The 15,915-nt window shown below is 43.0% G+C and overlaps 1 protein-coding gene across 1 annotated transcript; it reads right to left on the bottom strand.

Moving 5' to 3' along the window:
• Positions 1-1,955: 1,955 nt before the first annotated feature.
• On the bottom strand, positions 1,956-14,110 carry LOC115129763 (inhibin beta B chain-like). Its single transcript, XM_029660464.2, has 2 exons — positions 13,008-14,110; positions 1,956-6,110 (listed from the first exon to the last, which is right to left on the bottom strand). The coding sequence occupies exons 1-2, from the start codon at positions 13,405-13,407 to the stop codon at positions 5,275-5,277; spliced, it is 1,236 nt and encodes a 411-aa protein (XP_029516324.1). The 5' UTR covers positions 13,408-14,110; the 3' UTR covers positions 1,956-5,274.
• Between the last annotated feature and the right edge of the window lie 1,805 nt (positions 14,111-15,915).

The following is a 15,915-nucleotide window of genomic DNA, read 5'->3' as shown; positions in this document are numbered from 1 at the left end:
ATTTATTGGTGAAAAATGTTGTCAGAGTCATTCTGAAGAATCATGTTTTTTTCCCTCGACAATGAGCTTGTCAACAACAAGGCATCTGTCATGAGCACTGCAGGGTTGTGTTGTTGGAGTGAAAGTTGGCAGGGATAATATTTTTTTAGCTGATTGTGGAAGGTATGAGGTGTGTGTGTGTGTGTGTGTGTGTGTGTGTGTGTGTGTGTGTGTGTGTGTGTGTGTGTGTACTTGCGACTGTGTGTGTGTGTGTGTGTGCAGTTCTACATGGCCCGGAGCGCTCCACTGGTGTCATTAACATTCCTGTTGTGGCGGCTCCGCTAATATTGAGGTGCCTGACAAGACAGCTAACAGCTATAGCTCTTTCCCTGCAGCTTGCTGCTGTACAGAAACACATTCACTAAGTATTCAATCAATCATGGCGTTCTGTGAGCTTGTGTGGCCTACCACTTCGCGGCTGAGCTGTTGTTGCTCCAAAACGTTTTCACTTCACAATAACAGCACTTAGAGTTGACCAGGGCAGCTCTAGCAGGGCCTACATTTGATGAACTGATTTGTTGGAAAGGTGGCATCCTATGACGGTGCCACGTTGAAAGTCACTGAACCCTTCAGTACAGGCCATTCTACAGCCAATGTTTGTCTGTGGAGATGGCATGGCTGTGTGCTCGATTATATACACCTATCAGCAACGGGTATGGCTGAAATAGCCAAATCCACTAATTTGAAAGGGTGTCCACACACTGTAGTGCCATGTAGTGTATTTCAACTGTCCCTTAATGTGGCACAGGAGTGACAGATCTGTTACTCATCACATTCACACTGATTCTACTTTTCTCACTTCCTCTCTCTCTCTCGCTCTTTCGTGCTGACTCATTCAGTTCAAGCAAAGTGTTCAATTGAACCGTCCCTCCCCAGTCCCAAACATGTTATTCACCCTACAGGCTGGCGTCAGGTGTAGATATCTATCTCATCCACTTGGCACATCCACATGGACACATTTCAAGCAATGTCTTTGCGAACGCATGGTTTGTGCTTGTGTATGTGTTGCTTGTGTTTTAAGAAGATCGTTTCATTGCGGAAACACTCAACGGGTTAGTAGGTGTGCAGGCCCATTCTGTTTGCACATGGTATTTAGAGATAAAGGATCTTAATTTGATCACCCTGTTGCACGATCCTGCAATGCAAGACATTTAAAACTTGTAGTGTATCTAAAGTTTAAAAAGGCTTCTAAAGTTTGTCAAATCCACTTTGAAATTTCAGACTCGATTTTCCCTGACAAATGTTTTTTCAACCACTCCAAAAATGTCCATTAATTATAATCCACATAATAATTCACATTTACTGTTGCTGCAGAATTATTTTCCTGCTGTAGCAAACTGGCTCGAATTAAGATCCTACATCTGTACACATAGCTACCACTGTCATTCTGGCAACCTTAGCCTGTGGCTCTGATAAACAGCAACAGTCAAGTAAGACTATTTCAGGGGAACCCATTGGCTGTAATGTAATAAGGCCATGTGGCTACACACTGCTGTCCCTAGGATCTCTCAAATCTGTACAGTTTCCCAAATTAAACCTACCCAACCCACCAGCACAACACTGATCGTGGAGCATCAGGAATTAAGATGATATGTGACAGTCTGTCTCTCAGCTGTATTACATTCAGCACATGACGGAAAGCTAGGTACAACTAGTACTGTTCTGACTAACAGTTACATGCGTACCAGTTAGCTTTTTCACCACTTCAGCAAATGATGAGGAATAGTACAGCTAGTAAGCAAGGGGCGCAGTCCTGACACTGACAGTGAGATGTTTTACATATGGAGCAGTATAGATGCAGATTGCTATTGAAGTGCCTTTGTTTTCTTTCCACATCTAGAAGCTGCTGAATGTTGAGTGCCTGAAAGGACTCACTAAAAGGATTTCGACCACAACACAGGAGAATACAATAATAATGCAGAGTAAGAATTTATTTTAAAGTTACAAAATATTTTAAGGAAACACATTTTATTTTACATAAACTGTACAGATGACATTTACATGACTAAATTATTTCGGAAACAGGAACTAAAAATATATTTTTATTAAATAGAAAAACTGAAAAAAATAGAATTAAAGATGAAAAATTAAGTGTTCCACATGTTTATTGTACAAAATAGATAGAGAAAGGAAATAATAGAACTAAGAAATGGAATCATCATAGTGTACCCTGATACGTAGATTAGGCCTCTTATGATCAAGCTAAAATAATCTTGGCCTCTTTGGTTCCATTATTACACAGCAAATTCCCCAGAGTTAAATTAACACTGAAAGTGTGGACCCGTATAGACACTGAGCAGTGTTGAATTAACACACTGCTTAGTGTAAAGCTTGATTTGCATATTTCCCAGAGTGCTTAGCATTTTGAGTGAATTGTGGAGTTACCACCCATGACTGAATTTGTTAGTGACAGACAAGCTTGTTGCATTCATTCACTTACAGTCCTGTGGTCTTAACCAAGTGAACTCCTAAATTAAAATACCACCATTAAAATATAATTATTTAAAAAATACAATATGTATTTCATGACACCTTATTTTGAGGACATAAACAAAAGAATACTGGGTTGTTTGCATGAACCAATGGCAGGGTTGCAGGCATTGGGTCACTTAGTTATTTTATAAAAAAGAATTAAGACCAAGGTTGGTTTATTGACACTTGTTTATTGAGATATGACCCAGCAGGTCAGATCACAAGACATGGAGGCTTGGCTTTTTAGGGGCGTGACTTTCAGCAAGTTATTTTTGGCCACCCATGAGAGTAAATGTAATTCCAGTTAATCTGTTCTGTTGAATTGTTATTGCATGTTATGGTTGAACACTAACACTTTGGTAGCTTTAATGAAGCGTAAAGAAATGTGATTTCCCCAATAGGATAGTTAACACTTTCTTGCTATATGTAATTCATAATGTTAATATTTTTGTATTAGAATATGTAATGTACAATAATATTTATAGAAACGTTACATTGCAGTGCACAAACTTACATCAACAGGAATTACATTTGATCTCACATGGCCAAAAATAACTTTCTAAAAGCCATGCCCTTAATAAGTCCCGCCTCCTGAAAATACCCGATAGATTACATTAAAAAAGACAGAGCTGTTTGTTCAACCCAGCATGAAGGTGAATAAAAACTAAATTCATGGTTAAATTAACCCATGTTGGGTAATCCAAACAACCCAACATTGTTGCCTTATTCATGCAACCTGTCACATTATGCTGGCTTGTATAATGCTGTGTAATTCTGATTGAACTCTAGCCAGAGTGGGGATATCCAACGTTCTGAATGTTTTATCATATGCTACCAGGGTTGGGAAGACTGAAATATGACACTACCTAAAGCATCTAAACTGGAACAACCATTTCAGTAACAGGTGCAACAAATCCAAGTAAAATATTGAATTAGTTTAGAAAATGTATCTCATTTATATTTGAGAAGCATAGGATTAATCAATCAATTAATGTACATGCAAAAACATAGATATTGAAACAAACAATTATTAAAATGAACCTGCAATAGACCATGCTGGAAAATATAATAATGATGAGCATAGTTTTGGTAAAACTCAGGTTATTAACACCAACACTGGGTGTTATTTTAAACCAATAAGTGTTCATTCAACATGTATAGAGTTAATTGTTATGTTTAGAGTGTAGTCCCTGAAAATAAGGCCTTATGAAATACTTCTTGTATTGTGTTATATAATACAATTTTAATAAAATATTCCCTCGGGATCTCACTTGCTGAAGTCCATAAGACTGAAAATGGATGAATGCAACAAACATGTCTCTGTCAACTAACAAAGACAATCAGGAGTGGTAATTCTATAATTCACTCAAAAGGCAAGGGATTCTGGGAAATTAGGCTTTACACCTATCAGTGTGTTAATTTAACACGGTTCCAGTGCCGATATGGACCAACACAGTCAGTGTTAATTTAACACTCTCAGTGTGGATTTAACACTGGAGAATTTGCTGTGTAGGTAAATTACTTTATTAAACAAAAAATGTCAATTTACTTCTATAAAAATAACTTTTCAATGGCAGTTTGTTTATTAACTAATCCCGCGACTTTTCAGTGCAAATGTCATTAAAAATCATTCGCTTTGAAAAAACGGAAGCGAAAGATCACATTTCAAGTATTTGATAGGAGTTACATTAGCAGAGGAGGAGAAAGTTCAGTTCAGTCTGGTATGTTCAGTTGTATGGGTGGGCATGGGTGGGTTACTATACATTGCATAGATCATGTGGCACTTATTTATGACAGGACACTCAGTACCACTTTGAAGGCATTTCAATATGCAAGTGCTATTAGGAGTGGGAGTGTGCATTTAAAGAGTTTAGTCTGCAAGTGCTGTACTGCAACATCATGCCCTGTTGGGCCAAAACAAAAAACTCATCACCACTTAGAGGTCCACTTTATCAGAACAAGTAGGGGCAGTGGGGACTCTCTGTTCTCAGGATTAAGTGTATGTTGTGCAGTTTGCACAAAGGTCCATCTTCACCTTTGAACTCAGTGAGCGATTGCTTGCAGCATGGTCACAGACAGACAGACAGACAGACAGACAGACAGACAGACAGACAGACAGACAGACAGACAGACAGACACTTACACAAGCAGGAGGAAGGAACGTGGTCCAATGTCAACAACAATATGTCAATGTTGTGTCATTACCTCACTTGGACAGGAGTGTAGTCCTGGAAAAGCTTTATTCAATAATAAGCGCTTGCTGATACAGTTTATGTTATAATTCCACAGGATCAGACAGTCACAGTGTCTTTATGACATTCTTTATGGAAGTGCTGGTGTTTCTGAATTATATAAGCTGATGAATTGTCATTGTCAGTGCTTTTGTTTTGTCAATGTCCTGGTGTGCTGCTTCCTTAAGGGCTTTTCATTCCATCTTCATCAGAGAAGAGATGAAGGACCATTATTTTTCCTCTAGAAATGGCAAACTAGAAAAATGTTATCATTTGGTGATCAACCATTTCCTTCTCTTCCCAAAACTCTGGAACCGTTCTTAAGTTCTTAATATGGAATGGACAGAACCTGGCCTCACTCAGCCAGATAAATACAACAAACCATAAATACATCTTGTTTGTGTGTACCTGTTGGTGTGCTTCCATATAACTATATATTTATATGTGTGTCATACAAAAAGGTATTTTTGTACAAGACATTTTGACTATCGTCGTTTGATTTAACTTTCAAAGTTTAATAAGTCACAGACACTCAGGCACAGCCACACTCTTCCACTATCATATTGGGCACGTCTCGTTTTACTATGTTGTACTCATCGTCGAAGTACAGCATAGACATGGTACTGAGCTTGGTGGGGATACAACAGGAGTTGACCGAGCCGGGGCTCATGCCCCTCATCCGGTACTGGTTGACCACCGCCGTGTGGAACGATGACGCCGACCCCGGTACCCCCGCCATGTACGCCGGGCAGCTTCCCTCGCAGTAATTACCGTAGTAACCCGCGGGTGCGATGATCCAGTCGTTCCAGCCAATGAGGCGAAAGTCTATGTAGAACTGTCGTCTGCAGCACAGGCCTCCACTGCTCCCGTCACACTCCAGCCCCCTCTTCCTGATGCGGTGGTTCCCTTCCACCTGCCGTGCCCGGACCACCAGAAAGGGTCTGTGTGAGGGTTCTGCTGGGTCAACTAAGATAGGAACCACGTTGAATGCCTCACAGCCCTCACAACGCACCTCCAGGTCCTGCCGCCGGCCGCCCTTAGCAAACAGGGCCCTCACTGCCTCTGACAGAGGGAAGGTGTGCCAGCCGCTGCGCTTTAGGTCCACACGCTTCTCCAGTAGGGTCCACCGACCTCCTCCCCCTGCCCCTGGCCCTGTTCCTCCCCTGGCTCCACCTGAAGCTCCAGTTCCTGCCTCATGGTAGTGGATTTTAACTGTGACTTTCCGTCGAGGCCCTTTCTCGGAGCCGGTGGGCAGCAGCCTGAAGTAGAGCCACAGGTTGGCCTGAGACACATGCAGGTTCTGGTTCCCTTCACTGGAGATGAGGAAGTGGAGGCTGGACTTAGAGGCTTGAGATGAAGCCAGCTCATCTGATCGAGAAGAGAGAGAAATGTGGGTTTAGTGATATATACCGTACCGTCAAGAGAATAAACTGACCATTTCAAAGGGCAAGTTAGAAAAGCTGACAAGATTCACAAAGTAAAACAAGACAGGAGGATGAAATCCACACAGTTTTACAACTTTTGTCTCTGAATTAAAGTTATGTCACACACTACATATGAGTGTCATTTGTAAGAGGGAAAAAAAGTGGACAAACATTCACAGGGAGTCCCTAGCAGGGAGCCAGAAAGAGAGTACTTTAGTCACTTCTGTCTCTCCTCTCCTCCATCACCACTCTCTTTCTCATACATCACATGCCGCTGGCCTAGTTCCTTATAGTCTGTTCCTCCTGACAGCCCAGTTCTGGGAGCAGGCCCAGTTGGCCTCAGGTCTGATTGTGAACACTATGAGAGTGGAGGAGGGGGGTGGACAAGGCCCGGGCCCCAGGGGGTTAATTGTGTGTGTGTGTGTGTGTGTGTGTGTGTGTGAGGCACTGCTGTGAAACCCCTTGAGCTCCCCGGAGCCACTGAGACTGACAGCATAAAGACTCCATTGAGGTATTAGGAGACAGCCTCGCTACTGCCTGGCATTGAGCGCGTGGCCCAACTAACCAATAGCATGATGAGGCAAAAATAAAATACATTTGCATGACATTGGCCACTTTCTAAAATGACACAATGAAGAGATTCCAAATGTCTAAGGTATAATGGAGTTTGGAGTCTGCCGTATCTTTTTTGAAGCCTAATTATGTCTTCCAAATTACTGTGAAAACCGAGAGGGTTCTGTCTGGGGGTTAGCCAGGATCGGCTTCAGCTGAGCACATGTTGAAGCGGCCAAATGTCTTTGTTTACACACTGATTAGCGTGAGTTGGTGTCAACAGCTGACCACCAAAGATGGTCCTTTTAAAGCAATCCTACGTTTACAACCTACTCCAGTAACAGTGATTTTTACATTCATTTCACACAGTCCTGTTCAGACTAGTTCTGCCTCCCGCTACAGTATGTCAGCTGGGAGCCAAAGTAACACACACACACACAAACAAACACATCCCTGTGGCAACAACAAAAGCACAAGGTGCATGCATTTCAGCAACATCGACATCGAATCCTCAGGGTGCAGTATCAAGTACGTAAGAAGAACTGTATGTATGGAAATGCATCAGAAGTGTAGATCTAAAGGCATTGACTCAATAACAGTTTTCCCCTGTTTTAACTGCTGTCATGGCCCGAGGTAAGGAGTATCTAACCTCGCCTCATTTACTACCATGCCTTGCTGCTTGCCTCAACAGCTCCCAGTGATCAACAGGGGAGCTTCTAGGCCAGGGCGTTTCTCTATCTGTACCCTGAGTGACAGTGTATGTGAGGCAATGAAGTGCTGGGTGGGGAGAGATGGCAGTCTGAATCTCTGACTACAAAGATACTCCAGTCTGAAGCATGGTCATATGATCTTGTAAAAACAACGAAGTGGTCGAGTGTATCTGAAGCTTCATATCCCATCTGGGGAAAAAAATAACATACACTAACTTGAGGATCATTAAAAATGTATCTGAGACTGCCCACTGGCCACAGACGTAAATTCAACATCTATTCCACGTTGGTTCAATTTCATTGAAAATATGTGGAAACATTGATTCAACCAGTGTGTGCCCAGTGGGTGGCCACATTAAAATGGATGCTGAAGTGGATTGAGAATCATCCTTCTAGAAAACTCTTAAACTATTTAGCTTTTTCTTTTCTAAAATACCACAAAAACACATAGCCAGGTGCTTTAACCCTGGTAGGCACTGACTGCAGGCTGTGGGAGGGTGAGGGGGGAAGCGAGGTGAGGAAGGAGGTTAGGGAGGAGACCAGTTAAACCAGGAGGTGTGCTGCCTGACTTGGAGTGTGCCTGGGGTCAATGTGCTCCTGGGCCAGGCATGGTTAGGGCAGGGCAGGTGAAGGGAGGGTGACATCTGGGTGGGCCTCTCGCTCTCTGGTGGAGCTAGCACTGCTGGAGCTACAGCTGCCTCAGCGTGTCCCCACCTGCGCTATCAACACAACAACAAGGCATGCCGACAGGCAGACAGGTCGGTAAGCAGGCGGGAAATCAGGCAGACAGGTAGGTAAACAGGCGGGAAATCAGGCAGACAGGTAGGTAAGCAGGTGGGAAATCAGGCAGACAGGTAGGTAAGCAGGTGGGAAATCAGGCAGACAGGTGGGTAATCAGGCAGACAGGTAGGTAAGCAGGTGGGAAATCAGGCAGACAAAAAAATCAGGGAGGCAGGGAGGCAGATGCGCCAGCAGTCAGTGTGTGTATATGTGTGTGCATGTGCACAACATAGGGCAGGGTCTATGTAGCAGGGTGCTATGCTCATTACTCAAAGTCTGTGTCAACAGAGACCGCACATTGCGGAGCACTGCTGCTTTGACAGGAGCCTCGCCTCGCAGTGACACACACACACGGCTCTGACAGGCATCCCTTAGGCTGCTGGAGCACAGCGCTCAGCTCTGCACTCCAGGAATTCCACACAGGGAAATAGGAGAGGGGGAAAGATCACAGCAGGTCAGGGTGAGCTCCATTTGGCCAGCAGTTAGTAAGCTGCTTTGGTGGTAGTGGTGGAGAAATGACACACAGGGAGGGGGTTGGAGGGGGGGTGCATGGATTGAGTGTGATGTGGAAAATGCCTGGAGCGGCTCCAGACAGGGCATGATTGATGTTTCTTCGTGAAAGGCTGTGTCCCAGAGTAAACCCAGAAGCCAGCCCTATAGCCCTGCAAGGATGCATCCCAAATGGCACCCTATTCCCTCTATAGTGCACACATTTTTTACCAGGGCCCATATGGCTCTGGTCAAAAGTAGTGCACTATATTGGGAATAGGGTGCCATTTGGGATACAACACGGGGACTGGGCCAGAGTTAATGACATCCAATAATGAAGTCTTAATTCCATTACTTGGACCGGAGTCACAGGGAGTTCAACCGGTCCAAACGGCTATACCAACGACAATCGAGATGCTCACATCTCCCCCTGCCCTCCGCTTCGCTCCCGTGGTTACGGGACACCGAATCCCGCCGCCAAAGCGAGGGCCCGCGGGACCGTGTCATAAGAGACAGGCGGTTGGCACTGTTCCTTACCTGGAACGTTGGCAGTGAGCTCAGTCTCAGGATCTGCTCCGCTATGCAGTATAAGACTGATTGGTGACTGAGAGCAATAGCTGCCTCCTAGCTCCTAGCTGGCTGAAAACAATGCAGTTAAAACTATGTGAATAAGACAGGACAGCGCCCCACACACCTCACAAAATACTTTGGCCTGATACTTCGCAGTCCAGTAATGTCCAGCACAAACTCCTCTCAGCCCCTATCAGTCATCCAGTAATGCCCAGCACAGACTCCTCTCAGCCCCTATCAGTCATCCAGTAATGTCCAGCACAGACTCCTCTCAGCCCCTATCAGTCATCCAGTAATGTCCAGCACAGACTCCTCTCAGCCCCTATCAGTCATCCAGTAATGCCCAGCACAAACTTCCCTCGGCCCCTATCAGTCATCCAGTAATGCCCAGCACAAACTTCCCTCGGCCCCTATCAGTCATCCAGTAATGCCCAGCACAAACTTCCCTCGGCCCCTATCAGTCATCCAGTAATGCCCAGCACAAACTTCCCTCGGCCCCTATCAGTCATCCAGTACTGCCCAGCACAAACTTCCCTCGGCTCCTATCAGTCATCCAGTAATGCCCAGCACAAACTCCCCTCAGCCCCTATCAGTCATCCAGTACTGCCCAGCACAGACTCCTCTCAGCCCCTATCAGTCATCCAGTAATGCCCAGCACAAACTTCCCTCTGCCCCTATCAGTCATCCAGTAATGCCCAGCACAAACTTCCCTCTGCCTCTATCAGTCATCCAGTAATGCCCAGCCCAAACTTCCCTCGGCCCCTAGCAGGACACCTTGATCTTTGACTGTGACATCACCCGGCCTGTGCCTGGGCCTGGTCTAGCTGCCTCTCTCCAGGTCGCTCTAGGGGCCTTGTCCCTCTCTCCATGCCCTGGCTGGCAGCCTGGACTCTGGGCTCTGGGGGTGAGTGCCAGCTGGCTTGAAGGCAGAGGGGGTCTACAGAACAGGGAGCAAAGCCAGTTCCATGGCACAATGCTGCACAAAGGCTCAAAGGTGTCGTGAATAATGGCAAAAGCAAAGAGGCCTGGTTGGTGAACCATTATATGACAAAAACATTCTTTAGAAAACTGTGATATGGGCTCACCATGCACCCTCCTCCACCTCTCTATCACCCGAACCCACAACCGGGGGCGCTCTCCTAATAATTGCCTTGCGTAACATGGACTCAGAGGTAGATGTATCATAGTAAAATGTAATTCTGGCACACTCCAATTAGTATGTTACGTTTCATATGGTATGTATTAATTTGCAATTCGTACAATTTGTTACAAATTACAATTCCCACAATATGTTATGAATTCGCGAAATGTATGATATGTTACGAATTCCAATTTGTTGTGGCTAACATTAGCTAGGTCGCTAACACTAATGTTAGTTGGGTGGCTAATGTTAGCTAAAGGGGTTATGGGTAAGGGGTTAAGGTTAGTGTTGGGGGTTAGGTTAAACGGTTAAGATTAGGGTTAGCTAACATGCTAAGTAGTTGCAAAGAAGTTAAAAAGTAGTAAGTAGTTGCAAAGATGCTAATTAGTTAAGATGCTAAAGTTGACCATGATGCGATTCAAACGCAACTTTGGGGTTGCTATACGTTCGCGTAACCTATCTTATGTAACATACCAAATGTATGGAAGTCCCATAGGGCGGCGCACAATTGGCCCAGCATCGTTAGGGTCTGCCCGGGGTAGGTCGTCGTTGTACATAATAATTTGTTCTCAACTGATTTCCCTAGTTAAATCAAATAAAAACATTCCTATTCGAAGGCAACAGCTAGGAATCCATCCAAGCTGATTGTACTGTTTGTGCTGCAGCGTCGTACTGTGGGACCGTCATCTATGCTTCCTCTGCTATTTTTTTATATAAAAAAAAACAATTAAATAGGACGTTCTCACCTCACTAACCTGCCAATTATTGATTTCAGTTATCTAACTGATGATAGATTAGAGCTCACAGAGTGTGTGTGTACAGGGCTGGGTTAATAAAGGGGCTTACAGGGGCTGAGGCCGAGGCCCGTAGGGTGCCCAGTAGGAAACAAAATAAAGAATTTTAAAACTAAATAGACAGTTTACTGTATATTATATATGTAGTATATATATTTTTTATATAAAACAAATGCAAACGCCAACCACAGGAGGACTCAGGAGCCCGCTCTCAAATATTGCAGTTTTAAAGCAAGATATCTGCAATTTTAATTATTTATCATAGGGTATGTGAGTAATTTACCTGTGATTCTACAGGACTTATAAGTCTACATGACTTATGGCATGTTAATGATATCTGAGTGAAAGTAACAAACACAATTAATTGGGGCCCCCTGGGGGTCAGGGCCCGTAAAACGTGCCCTGCGTGCCTGGTCGGTATTCGGCCATGATTACTACATGTTTAGATAGCTGGCTAGACTAACTTACCAATCAAGAAATTGATAACTGACATGGCTAATTGAGTTACTGTCAGTGATTGACATAACAAGAGAAAAACTGCTGATGCACAACCATCTATGATTTGCTAATCTGACCTTGTGTGTGAGTCCACTGTAATCCCCAATGTGCTGTTATTATACAAAAGTTTTGAGGAAACCCATTGCACTCAATATATCTGAGTACAGAAAAACGTGCTGATTGTCTACACTGTAAAGGAAAACTGTCATTTATCCATTAATTTCGGGGTATTATCAACAAAAAAATACTCTGAAACATTTTACTGCAGTATACTGCAAATGATAGTGCATTTTGGGAAATGTTATGGGCAGGGAAAGAATTGTTGTATTTCTAATGGTACTGTAATTCCACCCCAAAGAAGGTCACCCGTGACACAAGTCAGTATTAGAAGTTCATCCATGTCTGAGGACTTCAACTGGCCACTAGGGGTAACCGTGCGTGCTGTTACCTTCAAGTAGCTTTCAGTTTTGTTTGGGTATTATGGACAGGGATGGAGGATAGGCGTAAGCCTCTAATGCAAAAGGTTGTACGTTCAGTGACAGAAAGTTGTTTTTTAGATTTTTGTTTTATATCCCAAACCTTAACCCTTACCTTAACCATTCAGAGTTTAATGCTTAAACTTAATCTTACATTTAACATTTGAGAAACGTGGATGAATGTCTCATTCTGACGTGAGAATGTGAGAGCTTGTTGCAGAATACAGTACCATACCATATCTTTGGAGTGCCAAAAACGTTTTGACCTCTAGTGGATGCATGGTAGTGTTGTGTCTGGCTTATTAACATATTTTGAGGTGTGTATTGTAAGAGGCTACATTTGTTGCACCTGTGAGTCAGAATGCTGTTCCAATTGAACTCCTATGTGGTTATAGTGCCCAATGAATTTAAAATATATAGAAAACATTCGAGTGGCATCAAGTCTTAAACCTTAAATGGTTGAGCATTTTGCCATGTCCTTTTGGTCTGTTTTGCACTGTAGTTGCTGCCAGTTTGGAAGCCTTTGTTAAGACCTCTAGAAGCGCAAGTGATATAAAATACCAACTATTAATTAATATGTTGTAATGTTGAAACACTTTACCTAGCAAACAAAAACCTTGTAATTACAGTAAAATCATGTCAAATACAAACCCCTCCACTCAATTAATGTCATTCATTCTGATAATGGTAGCATTTACTTTTTACAGTTTAATATAGATAATTTTACAGTAATGTACTGTGTGTCACTGAATGAATCATAACTTAGAAATAAAGGGAGATAAAAGGGGTGATCAAATTAGTGATATGAATCATACGATTATCGATAATTACCTGATTCTGCAAAACTGATTATCTCCGACGTCTCCCCTTGCACCTCGTTACTGTAGGAAGCTTGTCCATCAAGGTTGGGGATCTCAACCCTCCCGTCTTCCCGTACCTTACCGGCGTGAAGCCTCCTCAGCGCTGTTACCATTGCAGCCTTGGGAATAGGATGAGTGATGTTGGGTCTTTCTCTCATTTGTAACCTGTTCAAGATGTGCCTCTTAACTGCCTCCAGAAGGTCTATGTCCACCCGTTCTGACGCCTCCGGCAACCCACACGATGCGCACGACTCCTGGGTGACGGTTTGAGTCTCTGCCCCCGTTATGCGCGCCCGCGTTGTCCCCAAGGTACCGCGGGTTGAAAGTATGCAAGCCATTAAACAAGCCAGTGTGAGATTATATCTTCTCATTTTCTATTTTTGAGACTGTAATTCCAAAGCACGCTGGAAAGGAATTGTGGTTCCTGAATACAGAGCGCAAAATTAGAGGGTTAGGCTACTTCACAAGTATCACGGTAATGATCCTACTATGCGCCACTGGGAATACACATGGAACGATGATTGATGCACAAATTACGGTAATCCAAAACAGTCCATGTAGTTTTTGCATTCCAAAAGATGTTGCTGTCAAGAGCTAATGATTATTGCAGATATTATGTTATTTGCTTAATCTCCAGCCCTGTTAGGCTTGGGTCATTTTTGTCAAAACTCACTATTAGTCCATTTCTCATCTAAAACACAATTCCAGAGGTTTTGGTCTTGACCGGCGAACTTGAAATGATCACTAAATGAATGGCTCTACCGCGTTTTCAAACGTATTAAAACGAATTATTACAGTCCATATCCTTTGCAAACCACTCATAGTTATCAAACGTATCTCACCGGTACGCTGGCTTTGTATTCGAAACGTCTGATGTGAAGTTCCAAATATAAGGTTACCACTGCTCTTTACATTCAATTCAATCATATAAGCGCAACTTTAGGAATCCAACTAAATTGCAATCCATTTCATAACTAACTGATCCCTTGATCACTGTCTTCTCTGTCTGTTGGTGAGTTGGCTATAGGACGTCTCAGCGCCCAGTAAGAGATGCTGTTATCTTTACAGTTTTCTCCTTTGCAATCACGACACGGAGCCACCTAACACCGAAAGTTTTTATACAGGAGTTGAAACCACGTGGGGAGTTCCACCAACAGCGCGCAAGGGATAATGCTGCTGGGTGAAAAGCGCAGCGCAGGATGGAGAGAATACTAGTGACACCTTTTAACCCCGAATATCAATTTCTCTATTATAATTTTACACTAAATTACCTCATAAACAATATATTTTATTATAGGCCTAAAAATATTGTAATGTTGATAAAGATGGAGCTATATCTGCAAGATTCCTCATTCCCTAAACACACTTCACTGTAGTTTTCGGGGTTGATTGAACATAGTAATTTTTTTTATTCTATTCCAATGTGTTTCACCATCACATTTTTTGTAAGGTATTCACAAGTTCCGACAGTCGGTGAACGACTCGGTTTTGTCGATAACTTGGAATTGAAAGACAAATTCCCGGAAACTCGTGCCATCCGTGCGTTTTTACGCACAAGAAAAAAGGAAACAAACAGCGCCATCCTTTGTTGAAACACCTTCACTACACTATTGGCCCATTAATCTGAAAACTCGGTTAATTATTTCTGAGTAAAGTGTCTGTATGCAACAGTTTGTCAAAAAACACCAACACCTTCCGATACCTTGATGTAGGACAAGTGAAATGGCGCATTAGCCAACGGTCAAGCGTGGTCGTGGACTAGGCACGACCTATGTTAGTCACATAAGGACGAGAGAGAGAGAGAGAGAGTTAATAGTAATAGTAAGTTAATAGTAATTTATATATACTGAACAAAAATATACAGTGCATTCAAAAAGTATTCAGACCCCTTGACGTTTTTCACATTTTGTTATATTACAGACTTATTCTAAAATTGATTCAATTGTTTATTTCCCACACAATACCCCATAATGACAAAGCAAAAACAGTTTTTTATAAATTTGAACAAATGTATAAAACATAAAGAAACTGAAATATCACATTTACATAAGTATTCAGACCCTTTGCTCAGTACTTTGTTAATCTAATTTACAGTGTATTACCGGAATTACCCATGCAAGTTTTCATTTTTATATTTAGATGTTGGTCATTTAGCGGTGCTCTTGTACTTAGCAACTTACAATCAGTGCATTCAACCAATGTTGCTAAAAAAATATATACAAAAAACACAGCACAGTCATAGCAAGTAAAACGTTTCTGTAACCATTACTGAAAATGTTGTTGTAGCATAATTACAGCCTTGCATTGATGGACATGGTTATAATAAAGATAGGTTTGGTCCAGTGGGAGTGAGATTTTTGAAGAGGGTGGAACCAGGCCTTTTGGCTGATCAATGGGTGGTTTCAAGGTTGGGTGGAAAAGATGGTGGGTGCTGTTGCGTCGGTGAAGATAACCCGAAGTGGACTTGTGATGTTTGTTTGTGTTTCTTCAGATCAGGCGCTCCGTGCGACACAACTTGGGAGAAAGACCTGTATCTTGCTTTGCGCTTAGGAACAGGGCACCATTGAAGGGAGTGATTTCTGGGGTAGCGTTAAGTGTGGAGGTGGAGCAATTGAAGTTGAAGATTCCTGGTGTTTGTGATACCCGCCGTTTGGTGCAACGCAGACCCAGTGGAAAGCGTGGTGAAACAGAGTTGGCCCAGTCTGTTCTTTTGAGCTTCTTTTTAGCATTTTCCTGCCAAAGTAATGTTATTATATATGAGTTATACTGTTAGAGCGTTTGTGTCCGAATCCATTGCGGTGTTCTAGGTGTCATGTTTATGGGCATGTTGCAGCAGTGTGGAGGAGGGAGATTCCAAAATGTGGGAAGTGTGCAGAAGG

The sequence above is a fragment of the Oncorhynchus nerka genome, linkage group LG1, assembly GCF_034236695.1.
Source record: "Oncorhynchus nerka isolate Pitt River linkage group LG1, Oner_Uvic_2.0, whole genome shotgun sequence".
Lineage (NCBI taxonomy): Eukaryota > Metazoa > Chordata > Actinopteri > Salmoniformes > Salmonidae > Oncorhynchus > Oncorhynchus nerka.
Note: the sequence above shows the minus strand (reverse complement) of the source record. Positions and strands in the feature narration are given on the sequence as shown.

What these genes read in the sequence shown, in the direction of transcription:
- LOC115129763 (XM_029660464.2), bottom strand. Translation starts at nt 13,407, where the DNA reads ATGAGAAGATATAATCTCACACTGGCTTGTTTAATGGCTTGCATACTT. An exon ending in AATCAGTTTTGCAGAATCAG is followed by an intron (nt 6,111 to 13,007) that starts GTAATTATCGAT and finishes CTTCTCGATCAG; the next exon opens with ATGAGCTGGCTTCATCTCAA.